Raw genomic sequence first — 20,437 nt, 5'->3', positions numbered from 1 at the left:
ATCTAGATATGGCTGCGAACCTAATTACAGTATTGCCTAGTAAACATACTAACTTATTATAAGGTCAGCTAACCAAATAGGCTCTCGTATTTCATTTACGGACGTCATAAAGTAAAGAGGGCGCGCAGCCACCCCGCCGCCGCCATATGTGGCCTGGCCGCACAGCATGTGTATTATTCGCGCTAACAATTTACTGAAGACATGGAGCTTGCGAAGGTTGTTACGTGTGTATATTGCATGTTTTAGGTATAATTGAATGAATGTTGGTTGGCGAAATGAAGGTAATCCTATGGTTATGTAAAGCCGTCGTCAATAGAACTTGCAAATAGTGTAAACAAACCATTTTACCTTCATTACTTCGTAATCCCGCTCTTTAATAGAACAACCATGACGTTATCAAATACTTAACGTTATCAAATACTTAAATATTTTATTTATAAATTTTTAGTTTATTTAAATGTTAGTTATTAATATTCCAGGAAAAATAACCTTCGTAAAAATGTTGTTATGTGTCAAACGCTAACAAAATATGTCATATTTGTTTACATTATTTGACGACGTCTTTAGGATTCCTTAGTCACCGACGAACCCTTGTGGTTTCGCCATATCTGTCTGCCTGTTTAGAATGAAAATATTCTAGGGTGGGAGGTACCCTACCTTGCCCTACATGAAAAGTACAGTCTCAACCGAAAGAAAACACACAACCTGGCATGCATGAAGCTTATGTAGGAAAGAAAAAAATAGAAAGTGAGGAAACTTGTCAAATGGGCATTTCCTACTCGATTTCCCACTTTTGTGTCCTGTTTTGCAGTTTTTCATTGGTTTTAGAATAACGGTTGATGTTACATCAACACTGCCACTGAACAACATAATTCTTCATTACATTTTCTACAACAATTGCCTTTAAAGTACCTATGACTTTGACTTCTGGCTACTTCACATTCAAAAATATAGCAAATAAAGGTAGGGAACCAAACATTTTCTCATTTATTTCGGCAGTATAAGAAAACCATTAGGAAGGAAGGAAATACTACGAAGATATACTACCTAACTCTATAGGTATCAGCTCAATAAATAGCGTAGTTAAGTTGATAAGGAATTCAAGACAACGTCTAAGAGCTCCCAATCCCAAATATTATTATCTACTTACTTATTTGCTCTGTGAAGTTACAAAGCTCTTACAGAAATTTCTTTACGTTATTTTTGCTAAGAGATAATGGAATGCTGACAAATAAAGATGCCACAACAAATAAAAGTGGTAAGCCGAAACGGTTCATAATAGGTCTTCACAAAATGCCTCGAAGGGAATCTCATTTTCGACCGTGATTGCTGTTTGCCTACGCTTAATGGGTAAGAAAAGACGAAATCAATAAAATTATATTAATACTTAAAGGACAAGCGATATCATTCAGTCCTTAAAATAATTCCATCGTAATAGATTTTCGCCTGTATTTCATACCTCATAAAGTCTATGATAACGTCTATTATAGTCGTTTTTGGATTTGTAATCGAAAACCGCAGCCCAAAAGATAAAATGTGGGCATTGCCGCAAGGGATTTGGCACGCTTCCACATTTACAAGTAGCGAAACTTCATTTAAGTAAATTACAACTCCTCGCCTCTATTATTTCCTGGTATTTCAAACAAAATGTGAAGGTTTTCGCGGGCGCTTAGGGATGATTGATTACTAGAATTTTATACGTAGGTACTTTCCAAGGTTGCGAGTTGAGCGATCGAGGATATGTTTCAATTTCGTTTAAATAAAGCCTTACATGAGAAATCTATAAAGGATTGATCGGACATTATAATAAAAGTGGCAAAATGTTACGACAAAAATTCAGTAAAGGAAAATAAAGAACAGCTATATTTTGCTACCGATATTACCCACATATAAAGCATACTCCGCTCATGTAATATTGCGCCTTATGTTAGCAAGTGGCGGCGCTACGGCAAAGTGATTCTTAATATTCCTTCCCACAGTAAATCAAAAGAAATTCGCAAACAAAGGAAAACGATTGCGAATAAATATTAATCTACATAAAAACCGTAAATCTTTTAGGCTAAAGCTGTCATTTTTTCCGCGAAAAACTAATCAATTATTTACCTTCGTAACACCGCAGCTCCTTTGTAAAAGCAACCTTATTTGAATGAATTTTGTTATTTATTTGTTTATCTTTTTGATTTACAAGAAGGCATCCAATGCACGGTCTTTTAAAGTCCCAACAAACTCTAAATTGCCCAAGTTGCGGACGCCGCGGCGCCGCCTCGCGTCACTTATTAAATTACTCGTCCGTTCGTCCGATAGAAGAGAATTAATTCCTTCAGAATGAGATTGTAGGAACTAACCAAAAAACCGGCCAAGTGCGAGTAGGACTCGCGTTCCAAGGGTTCCGTACATTACAGTATTTTTAACAGTATTATTTTGTGACACGTGAGTGATATAGCTTTAAAAACCCCGTAGGGGTCGGATCAAAAATGATATTAAAAAAAATAAGTAAGTCTAAGTAATTCACGCTTGACTATACATTTCTAATAGGTTTTCCTGTCATCTATAGGTAAAGAGTAAAGGACTATTTTGTGTATTTTTTTTCAAACACCCAGTAGTTTCGGAGATAAAGGGGGGGGGGTGGACATATTTTGTCTATTTTCTTTATTAACTTCTAAACTATCTTAGGGTCACAAATTTACATATGTGTACAAAATTTCAACTTAATTGTTCCAGCAGTTTTGGAGAAAATGGGCTGTGACAGACGGACAGACAGACAGACGCACGAGTGATCCTTAAGGGTTCCGTTTTTTCCTTTTGAGGTACGGAACCCTAAAAACAAGAAAATAAGTAGAATTTTATTTAACACTTGTATAGAAGAACAAAAAGGTGAGTTTTTTTTCTTCTTTGCTGACTGTACCCAACTTTCAAATAGGAAACGTCAAGCGTTACCTTACATACTACCGCGCATTACAGTTATTATTTGTTGATTTATTGAGCAAATAGGTGCAGCATTAATGCAGCTGAGATTGACATCCGAACGTTGTCTCGATCGACGGTCAGAGACGTACAGAGAAAACCGTCAAAGTTGCATGATGTCAAACTTAAGCACAGGTTACAAACACACTAGAACGAAGACATATTAGACGCATAGTCTGCCCGGGATTAGTTATGCTATTAATCACAATCACTTCTAGACTGTGGCGTGTCAAATATAGAAGCCTTGTTTCAAATAAATAGATCCACTCATCACGCATGCATCCATTAGGCAAATGCCGATGCGCCGCGCAGAGTGCGGGCATGCATTTTGCATCGGATCATATCGACAGCACAGAATAGAGAATTATTCACATAGTGTTCACGTAGTGTAGTGTACCTATACTGTTGACTAGAATATAAATAACTTTTTAACTGATACGACGTTGAATTATATCCATACCCTGATTTGACGGTTGTAATTTGGTTTGATGTTTAAATAGTGGTACGACAAGTGCAACTTACTATAAGTGCTGCCGCACCGTTCACATCCTGTAGTTTCATAATCACGTTGGAACCTACATAACGCTCAAAAAACTTATAAGTATTTATTTATTGAGATTAATTCATAGCCTTTGCGCTGCAGAAAGGCCGTGACAAATGTTCTCCGAGCTTTTAAATAGAGGACCCCATACGTAAATACTTATTTCATTCGGCAATAAATTTCGACCCTTTTGTCCTTGAGAGACATTTGCGGCCCGCTCTGAATAAATAATCTAAATATATTTCACGAGCTTCATGACAAACAGACTGACATAATTTAGCATAAGTATTATATTTTTCGTGTATAATCTTATGCACTATAATATTAAGCTTAGAATAAATTTAAAAGTAGAAAAATTACTGCCTTGGGTGAGACTTGAACTCACGGCCTCTGGATCAAGTGAGTGGTGAGTTCAAGTCTCACCCAAGGCAGTAATTTTTCCACTTTTAAATTTATTCTAAGCTTAATAGCATCGATCGCAGACGTTTCTGCTTGTTAAAAATTAATTCACTATAATATTATTCGTGTAAAAGAATACCTTTGTATACTAGACTCAATAGTAGTATTCTTTATACTGAATTTCATCAATTACAATCTAAATCGTTTTCGTAAATCAGTCGTAGATAGCAGATTTTGTAAAATAATACCACCTCATTAGCTTACTTTAGTTGTCCTCGGGATAATTATTCGATTTATTAAAACACAAAAAACAGGTTTAGTTTGTTTTAAGTCGGGAAAACACATCTCTATCGAAAATTGTTTTCAGAAATCGATCGCTATTAATTATTAGAGTTGGTAGTATTTTTTTTTTAAATTACACTTAAACTCTATTCAAAAATTCTCAACTGAACTCGAAACTAAAAAGTTTGCGGGACCACACATTCAGATTTGCAGCCCGACCGTGCAAAGAGTTTACTAATTTTGTTGGTTAATACTTGCCCTCACATTATTCGGGGTAAAACTTTGTCGGTGTTAACTGAGGTTTCATGGATCCCTCGACAAAATATTTGAATGAGAAATGCATTATGTATGTTTGCCTTATGACTTGTGGGTCTGCGTGCTTTCGGTATACGTACGATTGAATGGGAAAGAGATTTTTCCCTTCACTAGCTCGGAAAGCCGTCTTTTATCCTTTAAAAAAAGCGGGGAAAAACGCATTTTATCCACTAGTGGGGAAAGTAAATTGACCTTGGATGGAGCGTGTTTAAGTAGCTTGATAGATAACAAAACGTAAAACGCTCATAATAATGGTTCGTTCGATATTAATTATCATTAAATAAATGGTTTGAGAATCTAATAAAAATACCAGATTTAGCTTTATTTAATGTTTTGAAGTCATAAACCTTAAAATTCCATAATAAACGTTTGTTTTTTAATAATTATGTTAAATATAATTCTGAACGCACAAGTTAAGTCGATGCAATTTCAAAACGCATCATTGACATTTCACACGCCAGAAATGTCAACATTGTCAACAAATTTTTTATTAAAAAACTTCTCACGTAAAAGTACAGAATTTACAGAGTTTTTTGTTATAATATCGTACAAAAATGAGCGATTCCAGTGGATGAAGATGATCTAACGCCTGTGGATGTTGCACTTTCCTCGCTATAGTGAGGGGAAAAGTTTTGTGTTACACACGGGTGCAAATGTATTTTACTTCTCGTGTGTTAAAACACTCGCGGGTAAAATACAACTTTGCACCCTTGTATAACAAATAACTATATCAGGACTGCAATATGCTGTAGGCACATAAATGGTTGTAAGAAGGATGTATGTAGGTATGTGTGTTCTAGTAGCATCGAAAATGTTTAACATCTCAATTTTAACAGACCAGGGATGTTGCGAATATTCGCATCCGCATCTGCAACCGTGGAACTTCCGCATTATTTTCAACATCCGCATCCGTATAAAATCGATGCGGAGCTTAATGCGGATGCGGATGACTGTGGAACAGGTGGGTACAGGAACGTCTTAGCGGCGGCGTAAGTGCTAGGTAATTTCGTAATTAGCCACTAGGAATCTCGTTTCGTTTTTGTGATTCGTCGATCGAGCACTTTAGCCTATGACGGACAGCGACAAGAAGTGAAAAGTTTGTTTTATTTGGACTTTAGTATAGTAATGCGATAGTGGGGCACCTATATTCTTGTTCAAATACTAAAAGTTTCGTTTTTTTTATTAAAAATTACTAAAGTGTATTATTTGACGTTTTTTATGTGCCTAATCTCGACATCCGCATCCGCATCCGCGGATGTCAAAAAATCGGCATCCGCAACATCCCTGGCTTCGACACAAAGGAAAATCTGTAGTAAATTAACCATAGTTATTGTATTTCTTACTGGTAATGTTTGGAATTCGTGTAGTCGTCTTCTCTCCGGGAAATGGCATATCGTGAATTCGACTTCTTTATGCTTTCTTTCTTTTTCAGCTTCGCATCGTCCGACAGAATCGAAACTCATCCACGAACTGCTATCCCCACCTCCCGCCTCTGCAGTAATGTACTAGTTAGACCAAGATAAAAGTCTGCAACGATTTTGATAGTACACGCAGTGCAAGTGTTATTTGAAATGCCAAACTTCTATGAAATTATGACGTACAAATAACACCTCCACTGTGTGTGCTATCAACACCCTTGCAGGTTTATCTTGGTCTAACTCTTAACGTGCTCCAGCATAGACTAGCTCGGTTCACTTTTATTATCGCTGGCAAGTGCCACGAAAGTTCACAGCTGTGCTAAAGAGAGTTTTAAGCCTTTTTAAGCCTTATGTAGAGTCGTGCCGCTATCTTCCTACCAGTTTTTATTAGAAACTTTCTACTCAACTTCTCCTATTAGCGTGCATGTTTTTTTAAAGTTAAAAGTAAAATAAAAATGAAACAAGTGTCATAAGACTCATAAGTCTATATCGATCATAGTACTAATTAAATATCAAGATTATTTAGTTATCACTATCAGTTCGTCATGGACATACTTCATTTTACACAAATTATCTAGTCTACAATCCGCATTGGGCTAGCGTGGGGACTATAGCCCAAACCCTCTCGCGCATGAGCCGAGGCCTGTGCCCAGCAGTGGGACGTATATAGGCTGAATTATTATTTATCTACTCTACTAACAAACACATGGAAATCGATAGACGTTGAACAAAACGAATGGAGTTTTCCGGTCGAAGTATTTAGCAGATGGCGCCAGCATAGCTTGCCCTGTCAATTCTAGAATTGTGTAATTTTTTTTTTAATGCCTATTTATGGCCTGGATGCCAGCACTTTAAGCCAAATCTCATAGAAAAAGGGGCAGCTATGCAAACCTTTGACAGCTGCCAACCCCATTCAACTTCATATCATTAATGTTTCCATAGATATTACATACAGATATAATTTATCTTTCTACATATTTATCTACACTTTCTCTAGGTCCATGGGGTCCCAGCGCGCATAAGTTGTTTGCAGAAATCGCGAAGCGTCTGGTTGACGTAACTGGTGACCGAAGAGCTGGCGGCTTTCTCGCACAACGTATCAGCATTGCGATACAGCGGGGAAATGCCGCCAGCATCCTTGGTACAATGCCTCAAGGGCCTATTTTAGATTTAAGCTAGTTATTAATTTCGTTTACGTAGTACCACTGTATATATCTTGTATGTAAATAAATTTGTGAATATCTTTCTACATTAGCCAGTATTATTGTATCATTTGTATCACATTGTAACATGACCACAGATAAGCATAACCAGTGACGTGTGCTTACCCATAGTCTGTTAATGCGCACATATCGTGGCTGGTCGAAGTGGACCGAACTTCATTAATTATTCGAATGCTGCTACTAATGACTGAACTTTTAAATTTTTTAAACATTAGAGGCCTTCAATTCAAAACCCTCATAGGTGGGTTTTTTATCCAATTGAAAAAGAAAAATTATATTATATTTATATTTGGCTATGTTGCCCCATATATACCCATTTTTTTTGACCCACTGAATAAAACTCGCTCCTACGCATTAAAATTAGTAGAAGAGTGAGCCTGAAACCTAAAGGAGTCCAGACCAAAGACTAGTTATGGGCATATATGGGATATACTCGTTTTCATTATTGTGAAACAGGTATTGTTTAATGTTTTCTGATTATACATGTTTGTATCATGTCCATCAGATATATCGAAGCGGCACACGTGTTCACAAATATCTAAACATAGCCTCTATGATTGTCATTAGAGTGCGTGTTCAGATATTTTTGAGCACCTTAGCCGCTCCGATACATCTGATGACGACTGTACCAAATATTACTTATACGTTTTTAAAACGCCTTGTGAAGTCACACAGGACGAGTTAATTAACAAAACAATGTATTCTACTTTCAAGGACCTCTGTTTGTACCTTAATAAACGTCACCCGATTCGCTTAATACAGGGGCTTATTTGAGGTCCAATAATTACAATAGTTGTGGCTATATCGCGACCACAATATCTGCCCGCGTCGCTAATATAATGCGTTAACGCGAGAAAATCATAACGACGGCACAGGGCCGGTGTTGTTCCCATACTGTTGTTCGTGACTAGTGTAACAAGGGTCACGTTGTATGTACCAGTGATGTTAAAGAAAGAACGTAGGGACTTAAATGATGTCACGTTATATTTTTACTAGTCCCAGAAGGATTGGGAGATCACGGAACTTATCAGGGGGAATGGTAAATTGCCTGGCCTACTTACATTACGGCACGACCAGATCTGGGGATTGGGACAAGCCACATACTTTGACTAAGGTGTAGAATTTGTGAAGTTAGGACTTGTAGAGTTGGGGCTTGTAGAGTTAGCAGCTTAGCTATACATGAGATCTGATAACTTTTCAACAGTGCAGCCATATGGCGAGACCATATGGCCACACTGTCGAAAAGTTGGCAACATTTTACACGAAAACTTGGCAACATTTTGCATGAAAATGTTATTGGTGGGATATTATATTCCACATCCCGCAGATCAAATTCCAATACAAAATAAGCAATAAAAAATTATAAGCCGAAAAACATTTACTGCTTTAGGGCGTACGCACGCGGGTGCCGTTGTAGGTAAAATACGTCGCACGCGTCCGCGGCAGTTAGCGTTGCTCATACTATTTTTCGTAAGCCCACTCACCCGCTCTGTGCAACCGCGTCAGCTAGTGGATGCCCTTATATAGCCCTCTTTCATGGAGCTAGAAAATATCAGTCGTGCACTGCCCTTGCCCAACGGTGCAACAAATTTTTTTTCTGTCCCAGCGATCTCTACTAACACTTTCACTTTCTGTTCCTGTCGACCACTAATGTCAAAAAGACGGTACTACTTAGGGCGACACCTATTGCAATCCTATGAGAGCATTACTGCCCAAAGAATCTGGAATTTACTGGATTCAACGGGCATTAGTAATGAACTTTAAACAATAGATCACTGCTCGCTCGACGTGGCACACAAAGGCCCACAACACCCTAATAATAATAACAACACTTTCACATAAGTAGCAATTGTCACCCTTAGTTCTCCAGTGAATCTTCTCATTTCAATTCGTTCTCGCAGAGAAACGTATGAGCATAGCTCGTTCTGTTTGGTATTTCAGGCACATTTGTCGTTATCGGACACGAATAGCCCGCAGCGGGTAAATGTCACTCGGGTTGGGGCCGAAGTTTAGTTTCCGGACGCAACTTGCGAATGTGATTGTAATACAAAACAAAACTGCAACAGCTGCTCATTTGAAACTGTCGAGATATTATGCGATTTGTGAATTTACCTGGCTTCTGTCTCATAACAATTTCTGATTATTAGTTTTGTGCGAAACTTTCAAAGTAGGTATATATCTCTTGGAGGATATAACCAAATGGAGACCCCTTGTCTGTAATTTTCTGTACAAAACAGTGTCAATTTTTGCGGGGAAGGGGAACGTCAAATGTATAAGTAAAATAGCCATATCAGATAAACGTCCGTCCATACAACGTGTATGACCATATTGGTCATAGAGTTTCGACAGTTTGGTTATTTTCTCTAAGATATGTCTATATTGAAATTCTCTACAACAAAATAACGCAATCGCATTCTTAAAGTTTCTATGTATATCACACTAACAATTTATTTGTTTTGTTTGGGGTTTGATTCACTAATAAGTTAACAACCCTTCACCAAGATTGTCTGTGAGTTAACTGAACAGCATTGGAGCAGTCAAGCGAATCCAATCAAACATGTTTTCCTTCGAAAATGAGCCTTGTAGCCGGAAAACAATAAAACGTGATATAAAGTGTTACGAGCACAGAAGTGCTTCACGTAGAAATGCTGGAAGAGTCTAACGACCACAATATATTGTGTCTGGCCTAGTGGGTAGTGACCCTGCCTATGACGCCGATGGTCCCGGGTTCGAATCCCGGTAAGGGCATTTATTTGTGTGATGACACAGATATTTGTTCCTGAGTCATGGATGTTTTGTATATATTTAAGTATTTGTATATATATCGTTGTCTGAGTACCCACAACACAAGCCTTCTTGAGCTTACCGTGGGGCTTAGTCAATTTGTGTAAGAATGTCTTAATAATATTTATTAAAAAAAAATATATACATAAAGAGAAGAGACTAAATGGAAGTCGATGCTTGGAATAGTATGTGTATGAACGAAGCTCAAATACGAATGGGTCAAAACCCATACCAAAAAAACAAAATAATAATAACATGCAAAAATAAAGATATACAAATATTTATTTATTTTTACATGCTATTAAAGGAATTTGCACGGCAGTTACAGCTTATAGCCATACCTAAATCTGCTTGTTACTTGTTCAAATGCTATTAAGGACATCATTCATTATTATTACCTACTCCCGACTGAATAAAGACATATGCGTTTATGGTGAGAAGGTTTTTGTGTGCGCGTGTATTATATAGTAATACGTAGTTACGTACACGATTTTGTGATACACCAGCGATGGTTCTTAGATATAGGGTCTAATTCATCAGCGTGCTGTTTTAACTTTATCTCGAGTTTTTAAGTTTATTGTTTTTTAATTTAGAAACGTTTCGGTGGATACAGTTCCACATCATTTCCTGTACTTAACTATATCTCAATACGGAACTTGGTTAGATGTAGAGACCGCAACAACTCGTTAATAGTAAGAGGGCCGTAAACTCCGATCTGACGAGTAATTCCAGTCCCTCGCCAAGTACGATCGAGGCGAACGCTAGTACAAACCTTTATATACTCAAAAACAATGAGAATGAGTCACTTTGTGTGGAGATTTCTAACAGAATGTGTCCCGTATGCGTTGCTCTTGAAAGGAAATGCTCTCTAGAATCTCGCATGGCGTTGGTAAAGACTAAGTATAGTCTTTGGAGTTCTTCAATTTTAACCTCGACACAGTTTTTAGGCCCTAGATAGTCAGTATGTCGAAATTTGAATTCTTATAAACTTTTTAGTGACTGAGCTTTTAAGACCCAAGCTATTTCCAACAGTCAACCAGTGCAAGTGCAGTGTTACTTTAGTCGAACCAACAACTCGATTACCCCGCGCCTGCGCATCAATGGAAATTCACGATTCGATGACAAACGGGCATGCAAACTGGTCGATAATAGTCGACATGATCCGGCAGTAGTCGGCGATTTGACGACCGCAAGTTTTGATGTTTATCGAACCAGGGGATTTATCGTCTTGGTCCCTCAAAACCGATCACCTGTATACCCGCCAAAGTCTTTGAAAGAGCGGTTTTATTCACAACGTATACAATCACTTCTTGTCATAACTGGCTATGCCCGCAATTCGTCTGCGTGGAATGATAATGATGATGATTGATAATTCTCGGGTCTCAAACTATCTCCGTACCGAATTTCATCTTAATCGGTTCAACAGTTTAAGCGTGACGAGATAGCAGATAGATAGACATAGTTACTTTCGCATATATTATTAGTAGGAATTTATTCATTTCATTTCATTTATTCAGTCACAATTTACATTGTATATGAATATAAACTATAATTAAGAGCCCACTGTTTTCCATTGCTGCCACGGTCTCCCCCTCTTTATCCACTCGTCATTCCTTATATTTTAAATAAACTTTTTTTTTACATAAATGAAAAGTACACCATTTTCCTAGACGGGTAGGTAAAGATCACGGGATATTACTTGCTGCAATTCATGTATGAACTTTAAAATTGTTAAACAATTCCAACACAAATCAAACAGTTAAGTATCGATATTACAACTCAATTTAATCTCTCATATTTTATTTTAGGATAACTCATTTTGCGGCTAAGTGGTCCCACTCCCCCTCCGATAGACCGCCTGCCCCCCACTCAGCTGACGTTTGGCAATGACAGTCAATAAGTAAGCCTAATCGTGCGTGGAAGTCGAACCGGGCCACTTAGATCGCATTCGAGATTGTTTTTGACAGCCGGTGACAGTCGATGCAACGCTTTGATGTCTGGGCGACGGTAGAGCCCTCGCCAAGAAAACAAAGAAAACGGCATAGTTTTTAAGCCGAGGTGCAGTGTTAGTAACGTCAGGGCTTTGGGGCTTGGCTTTTGCTTAGATCTGATAACTTTTTTTACAGTAAAAGCTAGTGGTTTTGGTCTCCCATTTTACATAAAATGTTTTTGGTCGGAGGATTTTTTCCATACGTTCACTTCCGTCTTTTTTCGACAGGAACTTATTTGCCCTTTTCACAGAAATAACAGTAGTAGTTGAGCGACGCATCGTCAACTCATCCCATCAAACTTTCTCAGTCATATTCGCTAAATTCCAACCTCTCACACCAATCAAATAATGTGACCGATACGTTAACAAGATTAATATAATATATCTGATATCTATTATAATTTCTAACCTAAAATATTCCTCTAGTTGTGTGCAAACGAAACTCGTAGTAGGCTGGTCACATCCTTGTATTTGTGTTCTATACACGCGCCCAATTCGTAGCATCGTAGACGTGGACACTCGTAGCACGTCTCTACGGGCTATAGAGCCCGGTGACCATTTTAGAGCAAAAATTTAAAATTGATAGATTTTGTCTTTGAAATTGTACACCTTTTTGTTCTTTTGCTACGTAATATCTCAATAACAAGTATTGGTTTCTTTTAGGACGTCTTCTCATCTTGCCTTTTAATAATGAGGTCGCGAGCGTGCGTCACGGGTAATAAATGAAGACGAAGGGGCAGTTTTTAAAATACTACTCGAATTCTCTGATTTTAATTTCTTGTTTTTTTTTTCTTTTAAATTTTGAATTTAAAACCAAAATCATTAAGACTTTAAAAAAATAACATCATTAAGCCTCTTTCCCTGACTTATTTAGCTATCTGTATAGCTAATAACACGCAAGAAGTTTTAAGCGTGCTGAAGTCGGCAGACGGTCAAAATGGCCTTTAATAAATCAGTATTGAAATACTATATCAATCCCATTTCAATGCAACATTGGTTCCATTAGGCCTTTAAATAATTCCCAAGGGACATAAATCGAGGAGGCCAAACCATCCATTGAGCGCATCTGGATTGATTTACATTAACTATCCCATCGGAGTCTAGTTCGGGCCGTAAATATCGCTTTATGGGGAAACTTTTCTAATCGCATGGAAAAGATGCTGTGTCGGTTTGCTTTTATGAGCGTTCTAGTTTTCAACGCGAGGCTGTACATCTGAAAGCTAATGTCTCAGCCACAAAAATACGCTTTGAGCTCACTTATTGCCAGCGTTTACCGTCATGCTTTTGTTTTTAGGTTTCCGTACCCAAAGGGTAAAAACGGGACCCTATTACTAAGACTCCGCTGTCCGTCTGTCCGTCCGTCTGTCCGTCTGTCTGTCACCTGGCTGTATCTCATGAACCGTGATAGCTTGACAGTTGAAATTTTCACAGATGATGTATTTCTGTTGCCGCTATAACAACAAATACTAAAAACAGAATAATATAAATATTTAAATGGGGCTCCCATACAACAAACGTGATTTTTTTGCTGTTTTTTTCCGTAATTGTACGAAACCCTTCGTGCGCGAGTCCGACTCGCACTTAATTATAATTATAACAATGTAGTCGCTAATATCGTCGCTATACTTACTCAACCTCATATCTGCAACAATCATTTGATGGAAATGTCGCTTTTCTTTCATTCGGAATACGGGTATTGTTGTCATCAAATGAGTGTTGCAGATACGAGGTTGAGTAAGTATAGCGGCGATATTCCATTCTGCAACGCCCAACGTAACTCAGCGGAATTAATGTGAATGCGAAAGAATGTAGTTAAATTTAATTTATACCTACCCCATTACCATAACTTAGTATTCAGTTTTCTTACTCTGACTCGCTGAATTGTCTCCCAGGTAATAAAATAATTCAAGTGATGTCACAGTGCGTTCGCTCTGATCTTATCGTTTAAACTACTGCAGATTCAGACGTTTTATAAGCGCATATAGCTTAGATTTTTATTAAATTTTACAATGAAGTCTGAAATTGATATTTATTAGAACCTTGGGGCGCGAGTTCTACTCACACTTGGCTGATTTTTAGGATTCCGTACCCAAAGGGTAAAACGGGACCCTATTACTAAGACTCCGGTCTGTCTGTCCGTTTGTCACCAGGCTGTATCTCATGAACCGTGATAGCTAGACAGTTGAAATTTTCACAGATGATGTATTTCTGTTGCCGCTGTAACAACAAATACTAAAAACAGAATAACATAAATATTTAAGTGGGACTCCCATACAAGAAACGTGATTTAATGCCTTTTTTTGCGGAATGGTACGGAACCCTTCGGCGCGGGTCCGACTCGCACTTGGCCGATTTTTGAAGAAAGATAACATTAACAGACCAATAAAAATTGGATCATTTCAACAAAATATCGCGTAATCTCTCAAATAATTGTAAGTTTTGCTTATAAATATTGCAGATTTTCTAACCTTGGCATTCCGTTTGCAACCGAAAAACATTCCGTATTTGGAATGCCAACTTCTCAACGGCTTGTTTGTGACATCTGATAGCGAATCACTACAAGATAATGCTCAAAACATACTCAACTTGCAAGCCAATAGAAGCCTTAATTTATTGTTGAAAGGGTCTATTATTGCTTGTTTAGTGAACTGGAGTAAAATGAGCGCCGTAAACAGTTTTATGGGCAGTTCTGCCATTCACTCTGTTGTTGAGTCAATAATTTAACAATGAATAGTGACAGGGTTGAAACATGCTATTGAATTATATTTGAAGATGAAGATAGTACATAGTCGTAAAACTGCGTATCCATTAAAGATTTCACTTCAGTCATGTTTTTACTGTTATATGTAGGTTTCCATAGCAGGAATAATATAATATCTCTCTGACTGAGCTGTTGTGATAGTCTCAAATATTTTTTAAGCCAGTATAACCCCTCGGGCGGCAAGCTACCTCGAATGGGACGCTCTCTGACAACCGCGCGTGCGGCGGGCTGCCATTTTTAATATGGAAAACACGCCCCATGGCGGCTGCGTTCAAAATATTTCTTTGCCGATCGAGGGGATAATCGATTTGGCTTCAATACAAAAAATATCTATGAACAAATTTAATAACTGTCGCAGTTGTGGAATAAATTTAATTTAAATATTAATTGAGAATTGATGGTGGTTTTTTGGCGTCGCCACAAATTGCCCAGCTGGAACCGTATGTTATGGATTAATATTTGATTGTGCGCTCGATTTTTTACCCTCTGCGTACGCCAAGGACTAATTACATTAGTTGATTCGTAGCAACTCTTTATGGTCACTACAGCTTTACCACTTAACTCTGGGATTAATGGTAAATGGAAATTAATTTGTAAAATAAAATCACTGTAATGTGAATGTTTTTAAGTATAATGATTAATTTTTTTTTTTTTTTATTTATCCAAAACAATCTTAAAATACTATGTACATTTGGAAACAGCGAGCGAAAACCGCGTACGGTTTATCTGCCGCCATTGTCGCTCGTTTACATTCCGGTTATCCGGTTAGGTATCTATCTAAAATCTAAATTTAATATTAAGGAAATACTGGTAAGTTAGGTAATCAGCATTTAGTTTGCCCGAGGTGTTGATAAACAACTCGGGCGCGCACCTGTACTTGATAACAACATATTTTTTTAAATTATTTTAGTCTTATGTGTGTTATTAAGTATATTTTGGTTAACATCATTAGGCCATGAGTTCAGTGTATCGGGTAACAGAAATTGCCAGGTTCTTTTCCCATAGGTATTCTTGTAAGGTGGTAATACATACTTTGGTATATTAATATTTCATAATTTTTGTGACCTAGATCTATTTTTAAGGTTAGGTAAGTTAGCGATTTCATCACATACTAGCATCATTTTAAACTTATCATAGACATTAATTATTTTGATTTGAAAACCCGCGCAGAAAGAAGATGTTGATACAATTCCTCTCCAGTCTGCCTGTGACCACGAACGTAACGTCACGTTCGAAACGTCAGGCCATATAATAAACGTAAGTTTACGCGATTAAGTCCCATATTAGTTTTAAAATTATGAAGTAATTTGAGTTTTTATAACTCATACTGCGTTTAAAATAGAAATAAATCTAATTGTAGTGTGCTCGCTATACTTGTTTAAGTTTCGACAGCTACAACTATCCAAAGAGGGCAAAAATGTAAGTAGGTAGCTTAACAATAGCCAACTGGAATCTGCATACAATTTACGTTTATCAGAAACGAACGCGGAGTGACGTGTAACGATAAGTATCGGTGACGTACGTGGCTCCATTAACGAAATTACGTGTATTTACCAAACGACCACTCGCTACACCGTTGCCTGTGTTTGTATACCTGAATTTTTAACGATTATTGAACTCTCAATGTCTCAGTGGAAAGGCAGCCTAACTAGTGTTTTACCTACTATCGTTCATATTGTCAACCTATTGGCAACTTCAATCTGTTTGTTTCGAAACAAAATAAGTAATAGTATTATCATACAGAACGGCCACGCACCGCCCCGCCCCGATTAGAATCACCTCGCCCCGCGACAGCAGATTGACAGTTCGGTTTTTAAGCAACTTACTCACACAATGACGCATGACGCGTGTACAGACGTGCCGTTCACACATAGAAGGGCAAATGATTTTTGATGTATGGCGTGTCCGCCCTGTGGTTTCGATATAGATTAGATTATGATAAATTGATAATGAATCGCTGTGTTTTTCGTAGAATTGATTGTATGGAAACTTTCATAGTGCAGGATAAAGTAATGAGGGCTATCGTTTTTTTGCTCACCAGTTGGCGCCTCTGTTGATTGTGGTCCAAAAGACTAAAGAACAGCTGTCAGTTATTGAAGTGACAAGTGACATTTGACATTTCGAACTATGGAAAAGACCACCATCTACACTAGCGCCCCTAGCGGCGAATTCATACGCGTTAGCCCTCATTGACTTCAGCGGCGGTAGCACGATTGCATTTTTATCGCTTGTCACCATACCTGTCACGTTCTAACAGGTATGTAAGTGCGAAAGTTATGGATGGTATAGAAAGGATGCCAATCTCTTATGGCAGAATTGTTGTAAAAGTGACCGCTTTCAGCTTTAAATAATAGTTCCTAATCTCTCCGGTGGCGGTAGGCTCTGGGATATGAGTATAACATGAACCATATAAGGCAACAAATAACCCGACCAAATTACGTAGGTTGTTTTTGGTAGTATTTCGGTGTATGGTGGCGCCGCCTAATTACTGTAATTTGATGGACACTTTTCATACATAGAGATTTGGCTCCTTTATATAGTCTCCATGGCGAAAGTGACGGGCATAGTGACAGATGATAAAAATGGAACCATGCAGCGCCCGTAGCTCATGACGCTAGTATGTAATGGATCGAGACATGGCACTAAATAACACAGCTCAAAATCGAAACATGACTATGTAATGGATCGAGACATGGCACTAAATAACGCAGCTCAGAATCGAAACATGACGCTAGTATGTAATGGATCGAGACATGGCACTAAATAACGCAGCTCAGAATCGAAACATGACGCTAGTATGTAATGGATCGAGACATGGCACTAAATAACGCAGCTCAGAATCGAAACATGACGCTAGTATGTAATGGATCGAGACATGGCACTAAATAACGCAGCTCAGAATCGAAACATGACGCTAGTATGTAATGGATCGAGACATGGCACTAAATAACGCAGCTCAGAATCGAAACATGACGCTAGTATGTAATGGATCGAGACATGGCACTAAATAACGCAGCTCAGAATCGAAACATGACGCTAGTATGTAATGGATCGAGACATGGCACTAAATAACGCAGCTCAGATTTGAAACAATTAACTAACGTAAGGTACTAATTTCACTTATTTATCATAAAATAAAACTGATAATTTTCATAAATCAGTGTGACAAACGGCCACCACAACACATGAAATTGTCAGCCATTTTAATAACATTGGTTGCCGTGAACTGCATTGTAGGGTTGTCACAAACCCCGCCTCTGCGTCACGTCCGCGTCACGTGATCAGTAACATAATTGCCTACTTAATTACCTCGAGTGACTACGCTCTGTATTACATGATTCAAATTACCATAAAATATCTAATTATTATAACTTTTGATAACGTTTTAATTGGATCCACAGAGATGTACTCCTACGTTAATTAGGTACAATAGGAGAATTCGGCCATGTTATTACATAAATATATTTATTTATCAAGATGGCCAGATTGCTAGAAGATAGTACAACTGCAGAACATTTTCTTTTTCTGCCCTCCGGCCGGAAAGTGACAACTTTCGGCCCGCTGCGCTAAACGAAGTTGCCGCTTTCCGGCTCCGCCGAGCAGAAAAATAGTATACAAACCTCGGGCAGAAAATAAGAAAGCCTTTGCCTCGACCGACTATTACATGTAATAACAGGCCAATTCAAGTCTTAGTTATTAGATCTGTTTCCAATATGTTACTAATCTCTCAGTGACATTTCAGCTACCAAAAACGTCACTTTTGACATTGACAGATCAGTATCATATTGGAAACAGATCTAATAACTAAAAGACTTCCGGTTCGAGCGCCATCTTAATAATTAGCCTCTTGATTAAGAGAGATATAGATACACTCATAAATATTGCTCATTAATATTGTTTAAAGTGTTATATCGATAGTTTATTATAACACACAGTACATATAGATAGTTTAGATAGTTTACATGTGTGAGTGCAGTAAACTAATGTGGTAGTGTGCAGTGAATGGAGAATTAATCTTGAAGCGCGTTTCACCACCATTTTGGACTTAACGGCCGGTAGCCCACATGCTTCTCGTAAAGTCCAGCTATCGCTTTACAAGAGCTAATAAAATCACCGTACACTGTCTTATACTAACTGTAAAATTTTAGTTATATTTAAAGCTAAGACCTTGATACTGGTGAAATTGTCCCACTGGACTGAAGCCATAATTTTAAAAGAATAAATAATAACTATAAAACTCTCATTGGCCTGACTTTTTCCGACTTTACTGTCCCACATATGTAGGTATGTAATAAACTATTTATTGATTTTAAGATTCTTTTGAGTGTCTTACGTTACGCTTATCACGTGGCAAGCGGTTCTTGTTACCACCGCGGTAACAACAATAATGAAAATCACGCTAAGATACCGTCTGATTGTCCACAGGTGACGAGTTTGTGTACCGCGACGCGTGGGGCGGCATCAGCCTCATGTTCGCTGCGAACCAGTCCTCCAAGACCCTCATGCCCAATACCACTTACGTGAGTAACAGTTAATTAGAATTCACAGATGTTTGCAAAGTATTTAAAATATGCCTAGTTGGCATTCATTTTTGTAGGATTTTTCATGAATATTATTTGATGGGTACTTACGAATCGTTAGTAAAAGCTTCTCGTTCTTAGTATTGTAGCTAGTATTTGCTACTTAATTTATTTTTATTTTATTTAAAATTTTCAATCAGGCAACAAGGCCCATATTACAAATACCTTACAGACTAACATACATAATGTATTATAGATAATATAAACTTAAAACTAAACACTGTTTATGCGACAAAATGGCATGGCTCCGTTGAATCGGCTGCTCTTGCTCGGATTCGGCAGTTTGCCCCGGAACCTCCGAAACACGACACCCTTCGGCCAGAAGTCGGTGCACTCGATGGTCTCCTGCAGCGGTCGCGGCGCAGCGACCCAAAATGAGTTTTGACCTGCGACACGAGTACACGCCAGTTGTCTCGATCCTGTGCCATCTCCCGCCAGTTATCGGCATGGAGATCGCCCAAGTCTACTTCAACAGCATCGCCCCAGCGATACCTGGGACGTCCGATCGATCTCCGCCCCACCGGGCGTCCCAAGTACGCCCTTTTGACGCCGCGATCCTTCTCCATTATCAAAACGTGGCCGAACCAGCGGAGACGGTGAGCTTTTGTCTCGCCTATAATATTGGGTGCAGCCACAAGATCTTCAATCTCGACGTTTTTGCGGAGTCTAAAACTGCCACCTTCTCTTCTCACAGGGCCCAGCATTATAAGTATTCTCCGTTCTGCCACCAGGAGCTTGTTTTCTTCTTTAAGTGTTTGTGTGTGGTAGCTAAAGTGAGAAAATATTTCCCAAAACATTCTTATTCCGTGTGTTGCAATAATATTACATTTCACCACTTACGCTCTCATGCATTATCTAATTAATCATATACACCAAATATTTCATATTTATTCCATTTTATCTTAAATTGCATGCAATATTCTTATCGACAACAATAAGAAACATACTGTATTATTCATTGGTAGTGCTTCTAACAATTTGTTCAAAAATATGCGGCAATGATGACATTTTGTCAAAAGTCAGAATTTTATTAGTGTCATAAATAGCAAAGATAATCCGCCCGAAATAGATAAAGGCCGAAGAAGAATTCATACCATTTATTACCTCAGGAGGTACACATACAGGCTGCTCCAAAGTAAAAAATCATAATTTGTTAATTTCTTCGTAACCGCTACACCGG

The 20,437-nt window shown here is 38.1% G+C and overlaps 1 protein-coding gene across 2 annotated transcripts in view; it reads left to right on the top strand.

Annotated features, from left to right (window-relative positions):
• The window catches only part of LOC134751054 (inactive dipeptidyl peptidase 10), a 195,142-nt gene that overhangs the window by 100,547 nt on the left and 74,158 nt on the right, over positions 1 to 20,437 (top strand). For both annotated transcript variants that reach the window (XM_063686394.1, XM_063686393.1), the window contains exon 4: positions 19,103 to 19,197. In XM_063686394.1, the coding sequence (XP_063542464.1) occupies positions 19,103 to 19,197 (95 nt within the window). The remainder of the gene's footprint in view (positions 1 to 19,102; positions 19,198 to 20,437) is intronic.

The sequence above is a fragment of the Cydia strobilella genome, chromosome 21, assembly GCF_947568885.1.
Source record: "Cydia strobilella chromosome 21, ilCydStro3.1, whole genome shotgun sequence".
Lineage (NCBI taxonomy): Eukaryota > Metazoa > Arthropoda > Insecta > Lepidoptera > Tortricidae > Cydia > Cydia strobilella.
This window is presented reverse-complemented; position numbering and strand designations above follow the sequence as displayed.